Source organism: Marmota monax, unplaced genomic scaffold (genome assembly GCF_021218885.2).
Source record: "Marmota monax isolate L192 unplaced genomic scaffold, Marmota_monax_Labrador192_F-V1.1 WCK01_AAM20220418_F8-fsc00472, whole genome shotgun sequence".
NCBI lineage: Eukaryota > Metazoa > Chordata > Mammalia > Rodentia > Sciuridae > Marmota > Marmota monax.
Window position 1 is genome coordinate 116,372 of NW_026692767.1, and position 23,448 is coordinate 139,819.

Sequence of the window (23,448 nt, forward strand, 5' to 3'; positions counted from 1 at the left end):
TGAATTTCTTCACATTTAAGTGATTTGGGGGGAATTTAAGCTCCTAGGACAGAAGATAACTTGATTCCAAATGCTTTCCAGAGTTTTATCAAATTGATGAAAAGTACCAGTTTTATCAGTGCCTTCCTAGTCTTTTAATGTTTATTCTTTTAAAGAATTGCCAAACTTTCGTTTGAGTTTCTTTGCAAGATAACAAGGAGCATAATGTATTGCTTACTAACTTGTTTCTTGTATCTGCCTCTTAATCTCGCCTTCTCCTTACATTTTCCCCTAAAACATGGGTAATCGTGAAGATATGAAGGGAAAAAGAATCAGGACATGTTTAAAATTGATACTTTTTATTGTTTGAGAACCAAATAAAAGTGTCAAAAATACATATATTGGGCAGGTCCCGGAAGGTGCTTACCACCTTGCCCCCTTTAACTCTGTCCAGCCTAAAGGGAAACAGCTGGCAGTACAGTATAGTCTTTCGGAGAGAAAGCGTTCCTGGATGCAGTGAAGAGTTTCCTCTGAGGAAACTCGCATCGCTTGGGAGGTAGTGGATTGGAAATGGGTGGAGCCCTTTTCCATAGACTCAAGATGTCATTCCAAGTAGGGTGATTTTAAGAACTCTACAGGGCCTAGTAGTCGATCACTGAGGTGCTCAGAGATACCTAGAAAAAGTAACATTCTCCCTATAACAACTGATTCCCCCACTGAGAACAGAAGAACTGATGAGGGTGGGTGGGGGGTAAAAAGGCAGCCATGACTGTTCAGTGTTAATGACCCCCAGCATCAAGAATGGAGGGACTTCGACCTTTCCTGGCTGATTCCCATGATGTCACTATTAATAGCTCCCAGTGTGTAACTAGTATGGCGCTCCCAAAGGCATGGGATAATAATTGTTAGGAAAATAGTTGATGAGCAAGTTTAAGCTAGGACCTAGAATATCAGAATAGGAAGGAGCTCTCTTGGACCAGGGATATAGCTCAGTGGTAGAGTGTGTGCTTAGCAGGCACAAGGGCACTGGGTTCCAACACCAAAAAAAAAAAGAAGAAAGGTCTTAGAGCTTGAACTCTCATTTTTCCAATAAGGCAACCAGTGCCTAGAGAGAAAGGGATTTTCTCAAAAGTTTGGAAGGAGCTCAACTTCCTGCTTCACTTCTCTCCATTTAAAAGCACATTTCTGTAAGATTAATGAGCCGCCAACTCTTACACCAAGATTATGCAGAATGTGGCAAGCCAGAGTCTGCAAAAAGCAAGGCAATTCTGGCAGGAATGTACAGTGATGTCCAGAAGCTGTAATGGGCTCCCTGGTCTTTCTGAGTATGGGCCCCCTGAAGTGTAGCCATTGAGGCCGCCTGGACAGCTTTGCTGGCCTCTAAGAAACAATTAGGTTGAATTAGTCCTTTTAAGGCAATAAAGTGTAATGGGGCAATCCTTAGAGGTAAAGAAAGCCAACTTGGGCTGGGGATGTAGCTCAGTGGTAGAAGACTCACCTAGAGTTCAAATAGGTCCTGGGTTTGGTCCCCAGTACCACCAAAGAAAAAAATCTGCCGGGCATGATGGCGGCTCATCTGTAATCCCAGCAGCTTGGGAGGCTGAGGCAGGAAGATCAACAGTTCAAAACCAGCCTCAGGAACTTAGCAAGGCCCTAAGCAATTCAGGTGTGACCTTGTTTCTAAATAAAATACAAAGGGCTGGGGATGTGGCTCAGTGGTTAAGTGCTCCTGGGTTCAATCCCCAGTGCCTCCCATCCCCCAAAAAATTAAGGCCAATAACAGGAAAGCCTCACAAAACCCTGTGCAGCTACACTGCCTTCACGCATATCCTCAGTTGGCTTCTTCCTACTTATGTGGTTCCTTTACCTGGACCGCTTCCTTCCCCACCCAGTCAGCTGCTCCTAGCCTTTCAGGTCTCAAATAATATGTCAAAATTCCTTGGAGAAACTTTCTGACTACTACTAGTTAAAAACCCTCCAAGCACTCTGAGTCTGTGACTATAGGTGTGACCCCTTGGTTAAGGTCCAGCTCCCACCAGCCAGGAAGGACACGATGGCAGGGACCCTATACGTTGAACACAACTGTATCTCCATCATTTACTCCCAACACCTTACACATAATAAGGACTCAGCAAATATTTACTAACTGAATGACTGTAGGCAGGCATTTATACTCCAATATAAAATAGTATCATTGTCCCCAGGTTATTTGACTGTGACACACCATTTCAAAATCAGGTTAAAAGGAACCAGATCTATCCCTAAGCAGCCACAAGTCCTGCCCCTCTTACCTCCTCCCAACCATAAAAGTAACATGCTAGATTATAAAACCCAAGGGTTTGCTTTAGTGAGGAAGTAAAACACTTAAATAGATCACCTAAATTTTCCACTTTCTATTCAGAGTGCAGGTTCACTCATTGACAGGTCCCCAGACAACCCAAGGTGAGGGAGCTGCTTGCTTTATAAGGAGTCCTATTCTGGGCACCATGCTCCTCCGCCCCAGTGTCAGCCTCACCAGTAACCTCCTGCTTGAGACTATTGTCCCCAAAGGCTCCTGTGGAAGGAGGCTTGCTGCCCCCTTGTATACAAAGACCATATCCCCTTCCAAAGAGGATGTTCTCTGGTATGCTTCCTGGATGCTATCCGGTTCACCCAGCCATTCCTCTGATGCCATGGGATAGGGAAAAGAGCTAGCCAGCCCCCAAGCCAAATACTTAAGCATATTTCATGTCCCATCTCTGACACAGGAGCATCTGTCTTACAGGAAAAGATCATTTCCTGAGTCAGTGCATAAGTAACCATGTGAACATGGATTCTTAGCAGAATAAGGAAGTTTTCTGGAATTTTTAACTGCCTCCAGAGAATGTGTGAAAAGAACCAACTTTTTACTTCTTTTTTTTTTGGGGGGGGGGTTGTATACTGGGGATTGAACCCAGGAGTGTTCCAGCTGCCAGCACTCTACTACTGAGTCACATTCCCAGCCCTTTAGATTTTTTTATTTTGAGACATGGGCTTGCTGAGCTTACCTAAAAGCCCTTGCAGTTGGCTTCTCCCCTTAAGGGCCAGCTGCCTCCCAACTGGTCCAGTCCTTTCCTTTAAATTTATATCCCATGGAGTAAGACCAAGTGTCCCCCTGGATGTTATACAAAGGCTTTCTCCTTTGGATAAAAGGAGAAAGCCTTTGGATAACATCATTCTCTACAGGGATTTGTGAGTAGAGGCCTCCCTGCCTTCCCAGGCTGACCTCAAACTTCCGATCCTCTTGCCTCAGTCTCCCGAATCGCTAGAATTATAGGCATGTTTGAATCATAGAAATATTACCTAGTCAAGATATTTTAATTCAAACAAATTGAGCATAATGCTGCTTTCAGGCTGGAGGTGTGAGTGGGAGAGGTATCCCGGTCTCAGGAGGTGTGTCTAGAAACTAGCTCCTTCCAGCCAAGCTGGCCTTCTCTCCACTCACAATCAGGGTTTCTCAAGCAATAATAATGTGCTCGCGAAACCTAAGGGGAAATACGGGTTCTGAATTGGTAGGACAAGGGAGGGAGCTGAGAATCTGCATTTCTAACAGGCCCCCTAGTGATGCTGGTCCACGGACCCCACTTTGGGGGTGGGGAAGTGAGGGCCTCCCTAACAACTTGACACCTGCTAAAAGAGAATCCTTTACCTGGTTAGCACTTAAGGAGGGGAAGCTAGCAGGGACACCCAGCCCCACACAACAGCAAGAGCCAAACCACCCAGGCAAAAGCATCTCACATCTGGGCAAGTCACTATTCTTGGGGAGGAGTAAGTGGGAGACATGGTCTTGCTGAGCTTACCTAAAAGAATGGAGTAGAGTCCTCCCTGCCTTCTCTTTCCCATCTTACCTTAAAGCCCTTGCAATTGGCTTCTCCCCTTATGGGCCAGATGCCTTCCAACTGGTCCAGTCCTTTCCTATTGCCTCTTTGGCCACCTTTAAATTTTATCCCATGGGTAAGACCAAGTGTCCCCCTGAATGGTATCTAAAGGCTTTCTCTGAGCAATTGTCATTCTTTACAGGGATTTGTAAACTTATCAGCTAGAGGCAGGAAGGCAGCCAGAGTAGCTGGGCAGTAATGTCTCTGTTGGCTTGAAGGTCATTATATGTGTGTCTACCCCATTTCTGAAGGCCAGGTCAGTATCTCATTTAAGCATCTCTTATATAGGGCCAAGCACACAGCATGCATCAATAAGTATTTACTGCATGCATGGATGGATGAATATGAATGTCCAGTCAGGTTCTCAGGAAAAATTAAAATAATCTAGTATCACTCAGGCTCCTGGCCTGCCCTGTTCCCTGGGCGCCTGCCCCAGGGCCTCCTCTTCTGGATCTGAGCCAGTCAGGCTGCCAAGACTCCCCTCCATACAACATAAGGCTTGTAGCAGGATCTCAGTCAGGGGAGATGGCTGTTCCTGGAAGCCCCTGTCCCTTGCAGACACATGCACATCTCTTCTCAGTTCAGAGCTGTGGGTGGTTCTGGCCCCAACATCCTCAAGACTGCTCTAGGCCACCAGCTCTAGCTACGTCTCCACTGTCCGCAGGTTCTGCAGCTGCTCAGCATTCACCTCTACATTCTTCAGAAGGCCAGACCTGTGGGCAAGAGGGTGGGAGAGGGGCATTCAGAAGGCAGAGAGGACTGTCAGGAACTCTGTGGATGGGTCACCTCCCTAAAGGCAGCGACATGCAGCAGCCTCCACCTTCCACTGACAGCACTGCAGGCAGTCAGAGCATGTGGAGAAAGGAGAAATCTGTCCAGGTTCCTGGCTTCACCCCAAACACATGGGGATGCTCAAGCTGAGTCCTCAGGAGCCGCCAAGCACTGAGAAGCAGCAACTGTGGTGGCAGCCGGAGCGTAGGCCCATGAGCATGGAGCCTCCCACAGCAACAGGCAAGCTGGGCCAAGACAAGCAAGGCGGCCACTCTCTCCCGCTGCAGGGTAAAGCATTTAGGCAGGCGCCCAGGAAGTGATGGTCAGCTCAGGGAGCACGTAAAGGGCTGCTGGGCGCAGACCTGCCCCACCCAGGTCCTTAGACTCTAATGCCACTGACCCCACTGCTGCAGACCCTAGCCTCCACCTTTCTCTCCTCACTCTGCTCCATCCCAGACTATTTCTCTGGCTCTTTTCCAGACAAGCCCAAGCTCCCATTTGTAAGCTGCCAAATCCTGAGTCTGCAAGGAAAGAAAGCTGGGGATTGGAGGAAAGGCCATCCCACGTCTGGGAACATCCCAGCCTGACCAAGTAGGAGAGGGCTCTGGGTCCAACCCCTACTGAGAGGAAAAAAGAAAAAGAAAATAAGGCCAGAGCAGGCCTAAACTCATGTCACCTGACTCAGACTAGAGGTCCAGCCCCACAATCTGCTGAATAAAAAGCAGGCTGACCAGGACTTCCAGGCAGTGCCCAGGGGAAGGGCAGCTCCAGAATGTCTACATAGAAGAGGGATGCAGGGGAGTAATCTGATGGGAGGTGGGGCGATGAGGGTCTTTATCAGGCAAGATAACCCACTAGAGAACTAGATCCTAGAGATACAAGATCCCAGACCTGCTGAGATTCAAATTCCAGCTCTGCCACTTATTAGCTGTGGAATTTGAACAAATTACTTAACTGTTTTGTGCCTGGGTTTCCTCATTAGCAAAATAAGGCACATCGGTGTCCACCTCTTTAAGATACTTAAATGAATTAACATATACAAATGGCCCAGGACAGCATAGGGAAGGGAAAGGCGCTGGGTGAATGGGGGTACTCTTGCTGCTTTAATGCTGGGACAGCAGAGCAAGATGTTTGGTTTGTACGTGGATCCAGGGGGATTGGGGAGCTAACGGAGGCTCATGGGGGCCTATAGAACCACCAGCAACCTCTCTCTCCCAAGTCCTGCTTGGAGGGACCTTACGAGTCCTGGACATCCTGCCGGGTGTCCAGGCCAACCTGGAGCGGGTGTCCTAGCGGCCCCTCTCTGCAAGACTGGATCTTCAGCCGGCTCTGCCCAGCAGCGCCTCACCTGGCTAACTCGGGGAACTGCGAGCACACACTGCCGTTCCCCTTCCAGTGGCTATGGCTGGGCAGCGCCTGGGGCTGCTCCTCCAGCAGCTCCTCCTCCAGCAGCTCCTCCTCCAGCTGCCCTGGCTGCACCACCTCGGCCTCGGTCTCCAACGCACTGCCCTCTCGACCCTGCCCTGTACGCGACTCCCCAGACATAGGTGGAGCGGGCCGAGAAAGGCAGCTGCCCTCGTTCCTCCAGCAGCACGGTCTGCGGCCAGGTCGGGCTCCTCGCTGCTGGGCTGGGTTCAAGCTGCGGCTGGAGTTCAATCGAGGCAAACCACTCAGGCAGACCCTGCGCCCGCCCGCCGTCCTAGGTTGTGGCGGGGCTGAGGGAGCTCCGAGGTGCCCGTCCCAGCTCCTCATTCTGATGCCAGCTTCTCCAGAAAGCCTTTCCCAAGACAAGGGCTATCCCTTCCCCCCACCCCCATCACGATTCCCCCTCACACTGGCTTCTGCAAACACGCACACACAAGCCAGTGGTCCAAGAGAACTGGAAAGAAGCCCCTACAGATTTCCTTACCACCCAGATTCCCTTAACCCCAGCCCACTAGAACCTTCAAGCCCCCCAAATCCCAAAATACTAGTGCTAGAAGGCACTCTATGTAAACCAACTCTCATCTTGCAGATGGAAAAATCAATCGAGACCCAAGGACACCTGGTCCAAAATCATAGGAAGAGGCTGTAAACCTGCTCACCCTGCCAGCAGCCTGGGAAGGCCTCTTCTTTCCCTGGGCTGCTCTGAAGCAGAATCCAGTTCTATGGAGCAGGTATTTGAAAGACCCCACATTCCCCATGCCTTTTGGCCCCTGCTTCCACACCCCAAACCCAGTACCCAACCAGGCAAAGGCTCTAAGCCAGTGGGGCCCATGGGGCTCCACTTGGCTGCAGAAAGGAAGCCTAGCTGACCTCACTTCCTCGTACTTCTTGTCACGGTAGAACTCTCTCTTCTTGATGATGTAGATGAGCACCAGGTCACAGAAAAAAGCCCCCTGCAAAACAGTTGCAGGCCCTAACTCAGAACTCTTAACTTGATTCTGCAACAATCTGCAAGGGGTCCTCATGTCCCCCTTTAACACACAAGGAAACTGTCTAGGGCCGCAGAGTTGGTCCATGGTAGACACAAAGTTAGACTGGAGCTCTGCCACCAGATCCCACAGACTAGGAACCACCCCCCCCCCATACTACTCTGACCCATTCTGTCAACATACATTTGCTGAGCACCCACTACAACCTGGGACCACACAGGGGTGCAGGGAGAATGTAGACCAGAGGGTCCTTCCAGGGACTCTCCCTCTGCTAGGAGACAAGCAAATAAATTATGACACAGTGATGTGTCTTCTAATGAATGGGGAGAGGCACAGGAGTAGACAGAAGACAGGGCTTCACTCAGGCTAGATGGGGTGGATGACTGGGCTAAGCCTTGGGGCTAAATAGGAGTTTATACAAAGCCTGGGAAGGGCATTCCAGAGGGAGAAGAAAGCTTGTCATGCCTGGGAAATGCCATATGGCCTGTGGGGGAAGGGTGATGCACTTCTGCACAGGTGGATGGGAACCATCCTGTCTGAGAATGTTCTTGAGGCATTCATCCTAATCCTTGAGGTAGAGGGGATACTGTCAGAATTGCAACATTTTAGAAAGTCAGCATGAGATTGATTGGAGAAGGTTTATACCTAACAAAGACATGACAGCAGTGTTCAGGGTAAGAGAGGCTGCCTGACCTAACCCATCTGAACCCAACTGACCCCTAAACACAACTTCAGACCCCAGCAAGTTGTGTGTAATGTCCATCTGCACCACTAAAGGGTGATGCAACCCAGAGCCCAGGATTGGGCATGAGGTTCCTGAGCACCAAGACCAGTATGGCTTGATGGATAGTTGAGCCTGGTTCTCTGACTCTGAACACTGCATATCTATCTTTCCCAGATGCCAAAAAATGTCATTTATCAGTTCCTTAATTCTCCTTCCTCCTTCAGCCTCCACCACCACCTTTTCTCTGCATCATTGTCTTTATTTCTCAAGGAGGTCTCCTAGATGTCCGTATTTTATCCAAAATGTAAGAAAATTGCATATATGTACACATATCTAGAACTCCCTAGCAACAATGTTTCCAGTTAGAAGGAATCCACTTGGAGCCCTCTGGTATCAATCACCTCTCAGGTGCATGGCCTTTTTGAGTTCTGAGTTCTGTTACAAGGCACAATTTTCCTGATCTTAAGAAAAAGTCAACCCAAGATCCTGACTGAATCTGCCAATGAGGCTGTTTGGGATTGTCATGCAGAGGAACGAGGGAAGAGGCAGCTGGAAACCTTGGAAAGGAACTTGCTGGCATGGGCAGCCACCCACCAACTCCCATGTCCTTAACAACCCTCCCAGAAGTACAAAGGGCATTACAGGCACTCAGAGGCAACTTGCCCAGCCCTCCAGTCACAACATCCTCTCCTATGAGCCTCTCTGGGCTGACTTAAGAGCCACCTAGAGGAAGGATTACAGGGCCATCTCCCCAGCCTTCATCTCCTTGGCCCACTGATTCTCAGCCAGGAGACATTTCTGAACATCACAACTTCAGAGAAGGTGCCATTGACATCTGATGAGTAGATACCAGGGATGCTCCAAAACATCCTACAATACATAAGATAGCTCCCAAACTGTCAATAGTGCGGAGGTTGAGAAACCCCGTTCATAGGGTAATCCTGCCCCCTTTAAGCAGAAGTGGAGATGGAGACTAGAAGTTCGGGGGCTGACCCAGGATCCCAGAGACCCCAGCCCACACCATGGCTAGGGGATGACCTAATTCCACCCCCAGCCCACCTCACAGCTCCAGAGCTACAGGCAGATGCCTCTTTGGCTCTAAAAAGAGAAATTCCAGCTGTCACTGCCATCTGGGGGCAGCTGGCATGGTGTGAAATCCCAAAGAGCCCTCTTTACCCATGTAGGTTCTGATCTCACCAAGTCTTCTGCTTTCTGGGGCACTGGGGCACATTCCTCCTGAGCAGTCAGTTACCTCCCTCTCCCTGCTCAGAGAATAGAAAGTGGGGAGGGAGGAAGAAGGTACTCACAGCACCCATGAGCGCCACCCCAGAGCCCACGTTGATGATTGTGGGGATGATGCTGAACTTTCCTGCCTGAAAGACAAGAGACAAGACAGGCAAGTAAGGCTGGATGGATGGTCAGATCCCAAGGGGATCTCCAACCTCCCACACCCCACCCTACCCAACCATAGAATGGGAGGACCACCCACACACCTTGCCATTAACTATCACATCAAAGCGGATCCCATAGGCTTTTATCAGGGTTCGGAACTCCGCCCCGGCCGAGTCTCGGTAATATCTGGCAAACCTGGGGGAGACAAAGCCCAGGGGAAGCCCCAGCCTGCCTGTGCCTTCCCTCTTTAGCAGCACAGCATGGACCATGGTTGCTCTGGGGATTTATCAGCACCCCCAGGAGACTGACTCTCAGCAGACCTAGAAGAGGGCTGCAGACCCTCTCACTGAGCCAAGTATAAAAGATGCTTCCAGGCCTTTGAAATCTAAGCCAGGCATTCTCCCAAGGGCCAAGGCTTTCCCACTACACTCTAGGTTAACCCCTGGGCCAACAAAACATGGATGAATTTGATCCAGCAAAGAAGTTGAGCCTTATCAGTATTATGGCAAGAAAAGACATATCGTATCACCAGACAGATACGCTCACAGGACGGTCCCCACCACTCTGCTGGGATCCTCTCCTTGGCCATCTCTCCCTGCATCTATTACTCTGACACCCATCCTAGGGGTAGCACAGTGCTGGCACTCAGGGTCAGATGTGAAATGTGGTCAGAGTCACAAGGTGGCACAAGGTAACAGTTACCTGAAGTTGTACCCGGAGGAGACAGACTTTACATGGTTGTTGTCCAGGCGGCTAAAATAATAGCGAGGGTTGCACTCGGAGGCAGCTTTGTCAAGATCACAGTCCCATTCAATATTAATTGCTATCACACCACCCTTGAGACAAGAGACAAGGCTCAATACCCAGAGCCTTCTGGAGAGGGACAGAAGTCACATATAGAGAGCTGGACAAAACAGATAAAGGGCTCAGGCTAGAGGTCAGTCCTGGGGACAGCCCTCCAGGGAGGTTCTATCCCCACCTCTGGAACAGAATGGCTGAGAATGTCACATTGCTATAGCTACAGTATGGACTCTCTTAACTGTTCAGGAAAGAAAGGGGCTAACAATCCAGAGAGAGCAGCTTTCATAGACAGGCACTTTACACATAGCCAGGATGTGCCCACGGGACTCTTTCTGACTCCCTTTCGCCCAAAGGCCCAGAGGCTGAGAACTATGCCACAGGGGCAAGTCTGCCCCTCATGAGCACCAGACTCTGGCCCAAGCCGGGCACAGCTAATTCTGAAAACAGTGAGCTCATGGAGGCAGGTGACTTTGCAGGGTCATTCCCGACCTATAGGTCCCCCTCCACACCTGCTTCATGTGGTCCCGGGCCCCTATAGAAGGCTCCCTGATCATGTACCACCCACCTTCATGGCTATGTCCTGGAAGTCACTCCCCGCCCAGCGGATCACAGACCCCAGTCGGAAGATGGGGCAGTAAAGATTCTTGGGGCTAAAGCGACAGGATTTCAGGAAATTCGTGTCCTCCTGCACATTGGCCCTGGGTGAAAGCAGTGGAATAAGAATGAGTGAGACTCACTGTTCCTGGGCCTGACCCAAGAGTCAGTGGGCTCCTGCCTGAACTGACCACTCCGCAGCTCCTACCCCACTCCAGTCAAGAACAGAGCCCACCCCCATAGCAGGCATACAGGAGCCCCAATATCACCCTGAAGTTCATTCATATGCAGACACCGTGTGCACAAAGGCCCATGCACAGCCACGGGGAGGGCCAACCAAGGCCTTCAGGGGGCTTGAGTTAAGGCCCCACCCCATGAACACCCCCTGCCCATGGCCAAGCCCCACATACTTGGAGAAGTTGAATTTGGGGAAACGAATGAAGTTCTTTATGTAAATGGTGAAATCTTCAGCTTCCTTCAGGAATGGTTCCCTGAAAACAGTCCAGGACCGACTGAGCAGAAGGCCCTGCCATGGCCCCTCCAAGCCTCCCTAGGCCTGTGGCAGGGCTGAGACCTGTTCCCTGGGTCCCCTGGAGATTTTGCCAAAGACAGTTAATTTGCTCAGTTGGGATGGTCCTCAGGCTTCTCTGGGATGTCCTGACATCTCCCTCAGAACAAGAATCTCAGAGGGGACGTGTCTCCATCCAAGCTGGACCCACAGCATGGGACCTGGCAACTCCTCAAGGGACAGAGGCTGGAGCCACTCACATTGGCATGGACTGTGTCTCCACTGGGCACCAGGCGAAGATCTCACAGGTGCCCCTGGTTGAGTTCCCCACACGCAGACAGCGGCCAGTTTTCACTCCTGCAGGGTGGGACAGGGATGATGCCAGGAGCCTCTCAGCTCCAGGTCCCCCTCACCCCCACCTCCCCTGACCATGCCAAGCCCTCACCATTTCCAGCTATAACAGTCTCCCCAGCTTGGCAGTCATGGTCCTGAGAACACAAACCATCAGGGACACCTTCATACTGCCAAAAGAGAAAGGCGCTGCATAAGGATGGCCTCACTGGGGCCACCAGGGGTTAGAAGAGGTCTTCTTCCCTGGCCTGGGCCCACACACCCTCTGAGAATCTGTTTCTTCCCCAAACTATGCAGACACTGTTCACCAGGGCATACAGCCCACAAGGATCCTCAGAGCACACAGAAGCCCCTGCTTCAGGAGAGGGGTCCACCCCATCACAATCCCACCCCTCCCCACTCCCCACACCAAATCGAACCTCAGCACAGGTGCCCTGCCGCTGGTTGGTAGTCACAATCAGGTTGGTGATCACAACGAAGACACTGTCTCCCTGAGGAGCCAGAAAGGCATTGAGGAACCTTCTCCTACCCTCTTAGGAGGACTCTCCTTCCCAGGGCTTCCTGGCAATGTGAGGCCTCTGCATGGGTGTTGGAGGAAATAGGGCCACAAAACTGGTGGATTTGATCCATCATCTCACTGACCTACAGTTCCTGAGAAGATGTTCTTTTAGAGGTCCTTCCCAGGCCCACAAATCCCAAGTGCCCTGCCCATGAATCCCTATTCTAAACTCAGCCACTGGGGTCCAAGCCCAGACCTCAGAGGAGCAGAGGCAGTAATGGGGTTGCCCTGGCCCTAGGCCACGACAATTGTGAATAGGCTGAGGAGCTGTTCCCAGGGTAGTAGCATGTAAAACAGGGGTTCTCTGTGCTGGGCCTCCTGACTCACAATGACCTGAAGGTTTTCAGGGCCCCCTTTGGTCTCAACAGACTCAGAGTTCACTGGGAAGAGAGCACTCACACAAGGCACAGAAAACGAAGGCAGGGGATTGGCATGGGAAAAGGATCTGGACAGGGTCTCTAGCTGGGTGAAGGAGACAATGGATGGAGTTCCTGGGACAAACCAGCAGCTTCCCATGTGACACACCCTGAACCAGGGCCTGCCTGCCTGGGGCCCCAGTGATAAGCAGGGCTTCAGACCTGGGGTGGAATGACATAATCAGCAACATCCCAGAGCCGCTCCCCAAGCTCAGAGGTGTTGGTATAGGCCACGCCCTTGACTTTGGTGACAACAGCGCTCTGCAGGGAGGTGTCAACATCTTGGTAACTCTTCTTCACCACAAACACCCACCTGTGGGAAGGGGAACAGCAGGAGGGTGTCAGCCACATCACTGCCTTCAGGGATGTTTGCCCAAGTCCAGGCTGGAATGGGCATCACAGCAACTCCTAGGGCTCCACCTGTTCCAACAGCTCCTGGGTAGGGCTCACAGCTCCCATGGTTGCCTAAAACTCAGTCCTGCAAGCAGCAGAGGTGACAAGCAACCCCAAAGGAAGGAATTCTAAAGAGGCAAAAACCACTGCTCTCAGGTGCTGAGGCCCCAGAGCAGGGCAAGCCTGGGCTGAAATCTGCTCAGCCTCATACAGGCTGTGACTCCAGGCAAGGCCATTCACTCTGGGAGCACTGGTTTCCCAAGGTAACACAGGGATAATAATGCCTCCCGTCAGGGATAAAAGAGAGGGTTAAATGAGATAGTGCATAACCTGAAACTAATCTAGGAAATAAGAGCACAAAATCCTGTATTCTTTGAACCAGAAACATAAGCAGAAAAAAAAATAGATAAGTAGGGCTTCATCAAAATTGAAAACTTTTGCTGGGCACAGTGGCACATGCCTATAATCCCAGCAACCTGGGAGACTGAGGCAGAAGGATCACAAGTTCAAGCCAGTCTTGGCAACCTAGAGAGACCCTAAGCAACTTAGTCCCTGTCCAAAATAAAAAATAAAATGGTCTGGGAATGTGGCTCAGTGGTTAAGCATCCTTAAATTCAATCCCTGGTACCAAATTTTTAAAAATTAAAAACTTTTGCACATCAAAAGACATTATCAAGAAAGTGAAAAGACAACCCACAGAATGGGAGAAGATGTTTGTAAGTCATATACCTGGTAAAGGACTAGTATTTAGAATATATAAATAACTCTTACAATTCAGCAATTAAAAAGACAACCCAATTTAAAAATGGGTTTAAAAACATTTTGAACATAAAACTGTTTAAAAACATTTGATTAGACATCACCCTCAAAAAAGATAAATTAGGAAAACATAAATAAAAACCATAATACGAGATTCCACTTCACACTAAAAATAATAATTTTAAAAAACTAAAAAAAAAAAAACACGTGTTGGTGAGAATGTAGAGGAATAAGAACCTTCAATATGTTACTGGTGGGAATGTAAAATGATGTAGCCACTGTAGGAAGTTCCTCAAGAGGTTAAAAAGGGAGTTACAATGACCGTGGAACTTCACTCCTAAGTATATACCCAAGAGAACCCAAAACACATAGTCTATAAAAAAAACTGTGCAAGAATATTATTAGCAGCATTATTCTTATCAGCCAACGAGTGGAAACAATCCAAATATCATTAACTGGTGAATGGATAAGCAAAATGTGGCTCATCCATATAAACACAAATGAGATAGAACATATAAATTGCTGAGCACAGTGTCTGGCACAGAAGAAGAACCCAATGAATAGAACTCATCACTTGTTGCTGTTGCTGGTAGAGACAGTTCAGGTTGACCCCTCTTGGTAAAGTTGGGGCAATTGAGGTTGAGGGAGCAGGAAGCCGCTACCGCTTACATGCAGTAAGTGGTGGGTCCCAGGGTCCCAGTGAAGGTTCTCAGTGTGGCAGACGCCAATGTACATGCATTCATCTCACCTCTGGGACAGAGCTAGGGTGCCCTGGATTCTAGGCTGCCACGTCTCTAAGGAATTCTGAGAGGGCTATGACCCCCCTGAGCCAACCAATCATTTTAATAAGGACACCCTTGGCCTGGCCCAGACAGAAACATGAAGCAAACACTCAAAACACATTTTCATTCATTCACTCATTCATTTCACACCTGTTCCCTAGTGAGGTGATGCCAGGCCCTACTACCCTCATGGCATCCCCAGACTGGCAGGTAGTCAGAAATAGATACTGAAACAACTGTTCCCCTAAATTAGCTGCTAATTATACCATGAGAATGCCAGGGAGGAAAGGAGAGGGAGTAATTCAAGAACCCAGGTCTGGAGAATGAGTGAGTACTAACTAAGGAGGAAAAGCATGCCTGGCTAAGGAATAGCATGTACAACAGCCCTGAGGTGGGAGGCATCCAGGTGCCTTGGGGATGAAGTTCAGGAAAAGCTGAGTGCTTGACCTCTAGGACTCAGTAGGGCAAGGCCAGGGCTGTAGCCCCTGAGGAGGAAATGGGAGAAACTGCACAGCATTTACTGAATGAGTTCAAGAAGGCACATTCCAGTTATCCATGACTGCTCTCTCTCTCCACCTGTTCCCTCCTGTCAGTCAGGGGTGAAGACTCTGAACAGTGCCTGATGAGCAACCCTGAAGAACTGACCCCTGAGCTTGTGGCCCCAGCTCCTGCTGAGTGGGAAGGGGGTGGGAGAAGGGGACAGATGAACTTGGGTATAGAGATCTCTGGGCAAGGCCCCCAGCTGGATACCAGAGAGGCTAGGTGAGGTGAGCTGACAGGAAGGGAGTTCCCGGACATGCCAAGCTGATGAGTTGCCCCAGACCAGAGTAAAACACTGACGCTCAGTGATTAAAAATAACTTGCCTGATGCTTGGGCCAGCTGTCAGGCCAGGGCCCAGGGAGGCCTCTGGGAAGAAAGCCACAGCCCAGCCCCCTGCATCCCTGCCCCCTTCCCGTGGCCCTAAGACTGGGGGCTGCAGCACTAGGGAAAGGAGCTGTCGGTGGACAGTCTCATAAACCCAGGGACCCAGAAGCCCCAGCCCACATCTCCTCACTTCCAGAGCAGGCAGGGGAGTAGAGGGCTACCTTTTACCCACAAGAGCCCAAGGTCGGCCTCTCCGCAGGCAGGGAGCACAGGGAAAGCCACGTGCACACGTGCAAATTCCAGAACCCTGGAGAAGACCCTGGCTACTGTTCTCCATCCTCCCAGCTGAGTCCTGTCCCCGCCCCTCCCCCAGCTTCCCGAAAGCGTCTAGGAACTCACACGACCAGGTACAACAGGATGGAGAGCTGCAGCAGTCTGTAGAGCAATCCCACCTTCTTGTTCTTGGCGATCACATACTTTTCGGTCTTGTAGTCGAACAGCGACAGGCAGAGCCCCTTCCAGCCCGCCTGCCTCATGCCGCCGGCTCACCGGGGCTTCCGGAGCGCCCAGCCCCACGTGTGCCGCATGGGAGCCGCCGCCGCCCGCTGCTGGTAGGCCGGCGGTGAGCTCTGCGTCCGCGCTGCCGCAGCCCGAGGACGCGCAGCTCCAACCCGCATGGGCAAGCGTGTGCTTGGGCTGCTGGGCGTAGAGCGCGAGGCGCGCCGTTGGGTACCTGCAGGGTTTGGAAAGCCCCGGCGTTGAGCTGGGCTGCGGCCAGCCTAGAACCTCCAAATGCGACCTTGCAACCGCCTGACACCACCGGCCGTCCTCCCCAGCCACTGGTCTGGGAGGGCCCTCAAGAGTTCACAGTACCGCCCTGTGATGCTGGCGGCTGGGCAGGAGTGAGAAGAGATGAAAATAGGAACGCGTATTTTTTTTTATTTTTATTTTTTTGGAAATGGGGATTGAACCCAGGGGTGCTCTATCACTGAGTTAGACCTCCAGCTCTTTCTTATATTTTATTTTTTAATATTTATTTTTTCATTGTAGTTGGACACAGTGCCTTTACCCTTTATTTATTTACTTCTCTGGCCCATCTGCCCCTCACCTTTTGGGTCTCCCACCTACATTCTGTCACTGCAAGATAACAGAACAAAGGACAGGAACATCGACAGAAATGCAGGAAAGCTGAAAGATAGACCTTAGCTATAAAAGAGGGAAGATCTCCCCCTTCCACGGATTCCACCTCTTGGGTCCCCTTCTTCCTCCGGGAGAAGTCTTTTCTGCTGTCCTCTAATAATTTAATAATAATTAAATAATTTAATAATAATTTGCCTCGGCGTGCTTCTCTGGTGTTATACTTCAGCATTGGGGAAGCAAGAACTCTCACCAGTAAACAGCGTTAACATGACCACAGCTCCTCTCCTTATCACTAGCCTCTTCCCCTAAATTAGAAGCTCCCTTCCTGGAACTGGAAGGTCTGGGAGTAGGAAGGAACCCTAAAGCTCACAGGGTGTGATCCTCCCAAAAAGGTGTGATCCTCTCAAAAGACCCAGGGGAGAAGTTCTCCAATTTTAGCACGCATGGAATCCTTTAGAGAAGAAAAAGGCAAATTCCTGGGTCCTGCCCTTAAATTTTTTCATTCACTAAGTCTAGGATGAGACCTGCAGATCTGTGTCTTGCTCCCAGTTGTTATTTGGTAAGCATGGATCTTAAATTCCTTTCATCAATTTCAACACAAATGCCATTTCTTCAAAAATGTTTATTTTTATGATCATACACCAAATACACCAAAAGTAGTCCTTGCCCTCACCCCCAAACCCCTCCCCCTTGTACTGGGAAATTGAACCCAGGAATGCTTTACCATTGCATTATATCCCCAGTCCTTTTTACTTTTTGAGATAGCCTAAATTGCGCAGGCTGGCCTCAAAGGCCTCAAACTTGCAATCCTCTTTCCTCAGTCTCCCAAGTAGCCTGGATTATAGGTGTGGGCCACCACACTTGGCCCCAATCACTTTCTACCCCATTACCCATCTTTTTTTAAAAAAAATATTTATTATTTTAGTTGGACACAATATCTTTATTTATTTTTATGTGGTACTGAGGATCGAACCCAGGACCTCACATGTGCTAGGTGAGCGCTCTACTGCTGAGCCACAACCCCAGCCCCCCCCCATTACCCTATCTTATTCCCATAAACCACTTGTCATTATCAGAGATGATCTCATTAACTTATTGACTGTGTCCCCCCACCCCCCCATGAGAAGCTCCAGTAGGGAAGTGACCTTGCCTTTGGACATCTGTGTATCCCATGCTCACCCCTGTGCTTGCCACATTATTGTTCTGTACATATTTGTTGAATGAATGAATAAACCCAGCCTTTTTTTTTTTTTTTTAATAGAGAGGGCTTTTGGAACTGCCACCCTGTCCCAGTCATGACAGGGAAAGCTGCCAGCCTCTCCCTCAACCCTCCCCCATGTGGCTCTCCAACCCTCGGGGAAAAGCAGCTTCCATGCAGTCACATCACTCCTTATGAACCTGAGGACACTGCTGCAGGATAAGGCAAAGAGGAAGATAGACCTTCCAAGCTGGCAGGAGTCCCCTGAGTTGCATCTGGCCTAGAGAAGCACTCCAGAGGCTGGTACTGGGGATTGAACCCAGAAGCACTTTACCACTGAGCCGCATCCTCAGCTCTTTTTATTTTTTTATTTTGAAACAGGATCTGGATAAGTTGCCAAGGCTGGCCTCAAACTTTCAATCCTCCTGAGTCACTGAGATTACAGGCATTCACCACCACTCCAGGCTCTCGGGAAGCACTCCAGAGGCTGGAAAGCACCCCACAGGACCACTCTTGTACAAGTGGCACAGAGAATGGCACTTCATTGAGTCTCTCCACTCCCCAAAGGGAGCTGCAGGTTTTGTGACCAGAGCTGGTTTGTTCTGTGGAGGGGTCTCCAGAGACCAGAGGGGTAACTGAGGCTCTGAGGTCACTGAGCCCCAGTCCAAGAACCTCTTCTGTTCTTGGTTACTCAAACCTTTACTGAGCTCATACTGTGTGCTGCTGGAGAGGCTGGAATGCCAGATACTAACCTCTTAGCCTGTCACAGCTGCCACTCTGGCTTTGGAGAAAGGGCTGTGCTCTTACTTGTCCTCCAGGTAGGTGGACCTCCCTGAACTCCCACGCTAACCTGCAACTTCCTGCAAAGCTTTAGAGATTGCATGAATGGCATCCGAGGAGAACGAGCTGCCTCCTTGTGGGGGTCCCTGACAACACAGCTGGTTAGACTATGTCCAAGATTCCCTGGTGAGTCACAACATTGATTTGCTAGGTTACAACTAGAATTTTTAAAAATTAGAGCATGTTTAAGAAATGAGGATAGGCATTATTTAGTAAAGTTTTTGTTTCAAGACTGTCTGTCTGTGACATTATGACATGGAATATATTTCTGTGGGTGTGAAAAATGTGTACAAGCTATACCCAGAGTATCTGTATTTTATCTTCACGTGGCTGGAGCTAACTCACCATCCCAATATACCTAAAAAGAGAGTAGAGGAGAAGAGGGTTTTGGTTTTTTTTTGTTGTTGTTGTTGTTTTTTGTTTTTTGAGACAAGATCTTGCTGTTAACCCAAACTGCCCTTGAACTCCTGGGCTCCAGCAATCCCCCTGTCCAGTCTCCAGAGCACCTGGGGAAACAAGCCCGTGACACCCCTTTGCTTTTTACATTTGCATCATTAAAACTCTGAGTCAAGGACATTTCCAAAATCAAGATGAATTCTCCCTGTGAGAGAAAATTGGCTGCTACTTTTGAGTGCATTTTCCTTGATTCTGCCTAGCCCCATGTCAAGTCTTAGAGCCTCATAGTGCCTGATGGACATGACCTTCACAACTATTACCACAGTGAACACTTCTTAGTGCTCGCTGGTTGCAGAGTTCTGCTCTAAATGCCTTACATGGAGGGACCTATTTAATTCTCATGACCACTTCTGTGGTTGGTACTGTCATTACCCTGACCTATCCTAAGAGGTCAGATGTGCCCACAATCCACACCCTTAGTGAGCATCTGTGCCAGAACTGGATCCAGGAAATCTGGCTCCATAGTCCAAGCAATTGCCTCCATTGTTACCATGAGCATGATGCTTTATAGTTTCCACATCGCCTCTCTTCACTCGCTCTGTGAGAGAGCCAGAGGTCACGGCAAAGCCACTTCACACCTGCTGAAACAAGGTCCAGGGATCTCCTGGCCAGTCACTGGGGCTTTCAGCATGTCCTCTAGGAACTATGGCTTCTTCTGGAGGACACAGAGTGTGTAGTGCATGCATCCACCCTATCGCTGTGAGGGAGGCCTCTGCTGGGGCCAGGATCCTGCACACCCCTCTTCCTATCCTGTCACATAGTGCTCCTTGGAAGGAAATGACTCAATTCTTTGAGAAGAGAAGGTCAGTCAAGAAAATGGGCACCTTCTGCAGTGGTTCCCACTGACACAAGGGCCAGGAGCACCATCCTGGTATGCCAGGAACTAAATTCAAGCCTATAAACTTCACTGTAGGGGCAGGAGACAGGGGTGCATTGTCAGTCATCAAAGTAATCAGAGCCCTGTCCCTGCCTCACCACCCCTTCACGTCACCTCCCTCCCCAGAACACATACCCTGCCTTACTAGGATGAGTGCTGTCACCTGAAGTAAAGGAAGGGATTAGCAGTGAGCAAACCATTCTCATCTTGTTCATGAGCCTTTGACTGGTGGGGTGATTTAAGGTATATGTGATGCAAAATAATTACAAAATGGATTTCTAAAGGGCCTTTCTATATCATCTCACTTGCTCCTATGACTTGCTGACATTTTTAATCTATTGTTCTGTGTGGTTTGGACCTACTCCTGGGACCATCTTGCTCTGCTCAGCCTCTAGTAAAAACCACAGTGGTGCCAAGGCCTTGTCCCACCCCAAGGTCTTGGACGGATGTTCAGATGTTACTTCTGCCTAGTAAACTCTATTTTCGACCTCAAAGGACAGGGAAGGCCTGGAGGTAGATTTGAATCTGTCCTAGTGCACAAAAGTCATTACAAGATGACCGGGCCTTCCTTCAGAGCCTCATGTACCCTGGTAGCCCAGAGACAAGCATGGGACAGCCACAGCATGGAAAGGTTTCACCAATGGTCTCACAAAGAAACCTGTCCTTTAATTTACCTTTTGCTCCTGCTATAACAAACACATTCCATTAATAGGCATTTCTGATCCACATAAAAACTAGCAGATACATTATTAATGTTGCTTAAATATAGTCAATAGGAAAAAGGAAGCTCCAATCTGTGGGAAGTATTCCCGCATCCATCAGCAGCTCTAGGGACCCATCTTAATTGATGGGTTGGTACTTATTACTTTGCTCCCAATGGGGAAAAACTTTACAAAAGTATCAAACAAAAACAGTAAAGCAGGGGTCTGCAATTCAAAGCCAGCCTCAGCAACTTAGCAAGGCCCTAAGCAACTGAGCAGACCCAGTCCCTTCACAGAAAACAGTGAGGTGTCTGTGGCTTCCCATTTAGTTCCTTGTACATAATTCTTATGTAGATTTTTTTTTTTTTTTTTGGCAGGGGGAGGACAGTACCCAGGATTGAATCCAGGTGGGGGTCTACCTCTGAACTACATGCTTAAACCTTTTTAATTTTTTATATTGAGACAAGCTATCGCTAAATTGCTGAGACTGGCCTCAAACTTGCAAGCTTCTTGCCTCAGCCTCCCAAGTAGCTGGGATTACAGGCATGTGCCACCATGAGGCATGTAGATTCTTACACAATACACTGTCCTCACCTCCCATTCCAACCTCATATTCCCCAACCCAGCTTCAGTGGAATAGGCTTACATGCTTTATCACATCCTTCATTTTCTAACCTCCACAACTCTCACCTTAGTCCTTTGCAGGCAGCTTCAAGGTTCAGCTTGCAGGCATCTGTCTCCTCCTAAATTCCCATTGGTCTGGAACATTGCTTTTTCTCTCACTGTCACATTTGGGTACACATCTGTAGAATAGAGCTATGAGGGCAGGAAAAGGCTTCCCCAGTCTGAACCAGAGAACTTTAATGAAGCAGATAGTTGCCAAGGCTTGTAAAATAAAGAATGAATTAATTAAATTCCTTTAGCCCATACACTTAAAGTGTCTGCAGTAGAGTGACCAAGCCTGAGAAGGGGTCTCTCAACTGTCAAAAGGGTCTATAACACAAAAAGCCAGAAACCTCTGCAGGGAGGCACTAGCCAACCTTAAGCAGCCAGCCAATTCACCTCGTGAGTTCTCTGTCCAGGAGATACTGGTCCAAAAGCCCCAATGTCCTAATTCCAGTTACTGGCAGCCTTTTGCTAGGTTAAGAAATCTAAAACATTTGCACAACCAAAGTGGGCCATTTTTTCCTACCCTGGTACTCCAACCTTAATCTCAGACCACACGGCTCTAAAGAGAGGAAAGACAGCACCCAGAGACCCAAGCCAAGGGCCTGAGATCATCTGCCAGTGCTCTGGGTAGGGCTAGTCCAACCCATTCCCAGGCCCTGGAAAGAAGAAACCACCCCTCAGTCCCCCTGACCAATGTGCCCCCAGGACTGCAACAACTGGATACTAGATCCCAGAAGCTAGAGAACCAATTAAAAAGCTATTTAGAAAACACAGCTCAGTAAAATGGCTGGATAAATATTCAAAACAACCAACTGTTCTAAAGACAAACTCTAATCAGGGGAAGAAAAAGATATTTTTCACTATCATAATAGTAACAAAACTATATATATATAGCTGAAAATAAAGGTTTTCATAAGTGACCTTCATAAAGGTCTTCTTTCTTTGAAGAAAATGATAAAACCCTGCAACAGAAGTGTTTTTAAAAACCTCAGCAAGTTAAAAAAATGTTGTTTTTCTAAGGAGGAAAACAATATTGGAAACATATCAATGATCCCCAATTAAGGCTATACACTTAAGATAAACCAAGCAGATATAAAAATTTATTGCAAAGGGATATTTATTTTAAGGTATATTTGCAAATTAAAAGCACTATTATAAAGGAAATAGTTCAACTTTATTTAATAGCGGATGTTTCCCAAGTTTACTTTTTGTACAATGCACAAACATTTGGGGGACAATGTGTGGTTAAAAAATAATATTCTACAATTTGTTCAATGCTGCTCTAGATTATCCTAAGGAAAAAGTAATCAGTACAATGCCAAATCTCTAGAAGTTCAAGAATTAGCTGGTTATTCTCTCCCAGTGGACAAAGAAGCAGGTCCTAATCTTTTTCCAAGAGTAGACTGTCCGATTTCAGCTGGGCCTTCCTTATGCTCTCCAAGTTCAGTTGTTGATATTTTCTTTTAAAAAAGCCACACTGAAACAAAGGAAGAGAAGCCCAATTATAGGCCTAAAATACCTGTTTTAGAAAACGTACTTCCAGTTGTTGCCTACATAGCCCCTAAACAATTCTGCTTCTTATACTTGTATTCCCTTTCCCTTCTCCTGAGTCTCTCCCTGATAGTCAATCCTCCCAGACTCTTTGATGCTATCTTTCCTGGTGCTCAATCCTCAATTGGAACTGACTTCCCATCTCGCTCTGAACCCCCAGAATTTAAACCTTTCTTCTAACTAATTCTACAAAGTTGTACAGTTTGGGCTGCACTGGATCTAATTTTACTTATGTAATAGTCAGTACAGCCTACCATGCTGAGGGTAGAAAGAGATCAAGTACAGCCTCCTACACCAAGCTCAGAATCTAGTAGGAAAGGAAAAAATTACAATATGGTGTGACAAATGCCATGTGAAAGTGTTTCCAGAAGGGAGCTCACAGGACAAGCACAAAGCCCAACACAGAGGAGCCCAACACAGAGGATCCAGGAATCTCTGAGCTGAGTTTCAGGGGAGAGAGTAAGCAAAGTGAAAAGGTGGGAATGAGCACCCCTGGCAAGAAGAGTAGTCTGTGTTCAAGCAGAAAGATGGGCACCTATTTCTAAACAGCTCGATTTGTCTTGGAGAAGAAAACAAGACTTGGGCATGGGAAGAGAGGGGTACAGGCCAGAGAGCACAGGATCTTGAACAGCAATTAAAAAGTTTAGACACTCAAACAGGGAAGACAAGGAAAGGATTTAAAAAGGAGAATGACCGTCAGTCTGTTTTAGGAAGATCTCTCTTCAATTAGATCTTTATTCCTTCACACAGAAACCAAGTTTCTCATTTGCCTAAATGGGGTGTAAGGTTGAAGCAAGAGGAGAAAGTGGCCA

The 23,448-nt window shown here is 48.6% G+C and overlaps 2 protein-coding genes across 7 annotated transcripts in view; both read right to left on the reverse strand.

Moving 5' to 3' along the window:
* Positions 1-321: 321 nt before the first annotated feature.
* On the reverse strand, positions 322-16,027 carry P2rx5 (purinergic receptor P2X 5). Of its 4 annotated transcripts, none has more exons than XM_046447054.2 (13): positions 15,604-16,027; positions 12,568-12,718; positions 11,850-11,921; positions 11,525-11,600; positions 11,340-11,436; positions 10,982-11,062; positions 10,543-10,675; positions 9,879-10,012; positions 9,278-9,371; positions 9,092-9,157; positions 6,942-7,024; positions 5,995-6,291; positions 322-4,588 (listed from the first exon to the last, which is right to left on the reverse strand). In XM_046447054.2, exons 1-13 carry the CDS (start codon positions 15,738-15,740, stop codon positions 4,519-4,521), a joined length of 1,491 nt encoding a protein of 496 aa, XP_046303010.1. In that variant the 5' UTR covers positions 15,741-16,027; the 3' UTR covers positions 322-4,518. The 4 variants fall into 4 exon arrangements, with proteins under 4 accessions (XP_046303010.1, XP_058436088.1, XP_046303011.1 ...); XM_058580105.1 differs by lacking the exon at positions 12,568-12,718 and adding an exon at positions 12,719-12,883 and having other exon boundaries at positions 15,657-15,740; XM_046447055.2 differs by lacking the exon at positions 12,568-12,718 and adding an exon at positions 12,719-12,883 and having other exon boundaries at positions 15,604-15,734.
* A 6,157-nt stretch (positions 16,028-22,184) lies between these two features.
* The window catches only part of Itgae (integrin subunit alpha E), a 66,590-nt gene continuing 65,326 nt past the window's right edge, over positions 22,185-23,448 (reverse strand). For all 3 annotated transcript variants that reach the window (XM_046447045.2, XM_046447046.2, XM_046447047.2), the window contains one exon: positions 22,185-22,562. In XM_046447045.2, the coding sequence (XP_046303001.1) occupies positions 22,467-22,562 (96 nt within the window). In that variant the 3' untranslated portion in view covers positions 22,185-22,466. The remainder of the gene's footprint in view (positions 22,563-23,448) is intronic.

Bases quoted from the DNA above. Each gene is read 5' to 3' on its own strand.
- P2rx5 (XM_046447054.2), bottom strand. From the start codon at position 15,740: ATGAGGCAGGCGGGCTGGAAGGGGCTCTGCCTGTCGCTGTTCGACTAC. The intron at 9,372-9,878 runs GTAACTGTTACC...TGTCTCCCCCAG, and splicing joins TCCTCCGGGTACAACTTCAG to GTTTGCCAGATATTACCGAG. The intron at 4,589-5,994 runs GTGAGGCGCTGC...TCTTGCCCACAG, and splicing joins CAGTTCCCCGAGTTAGCCAG to GTCTGGCCTTCTGAAGAATG.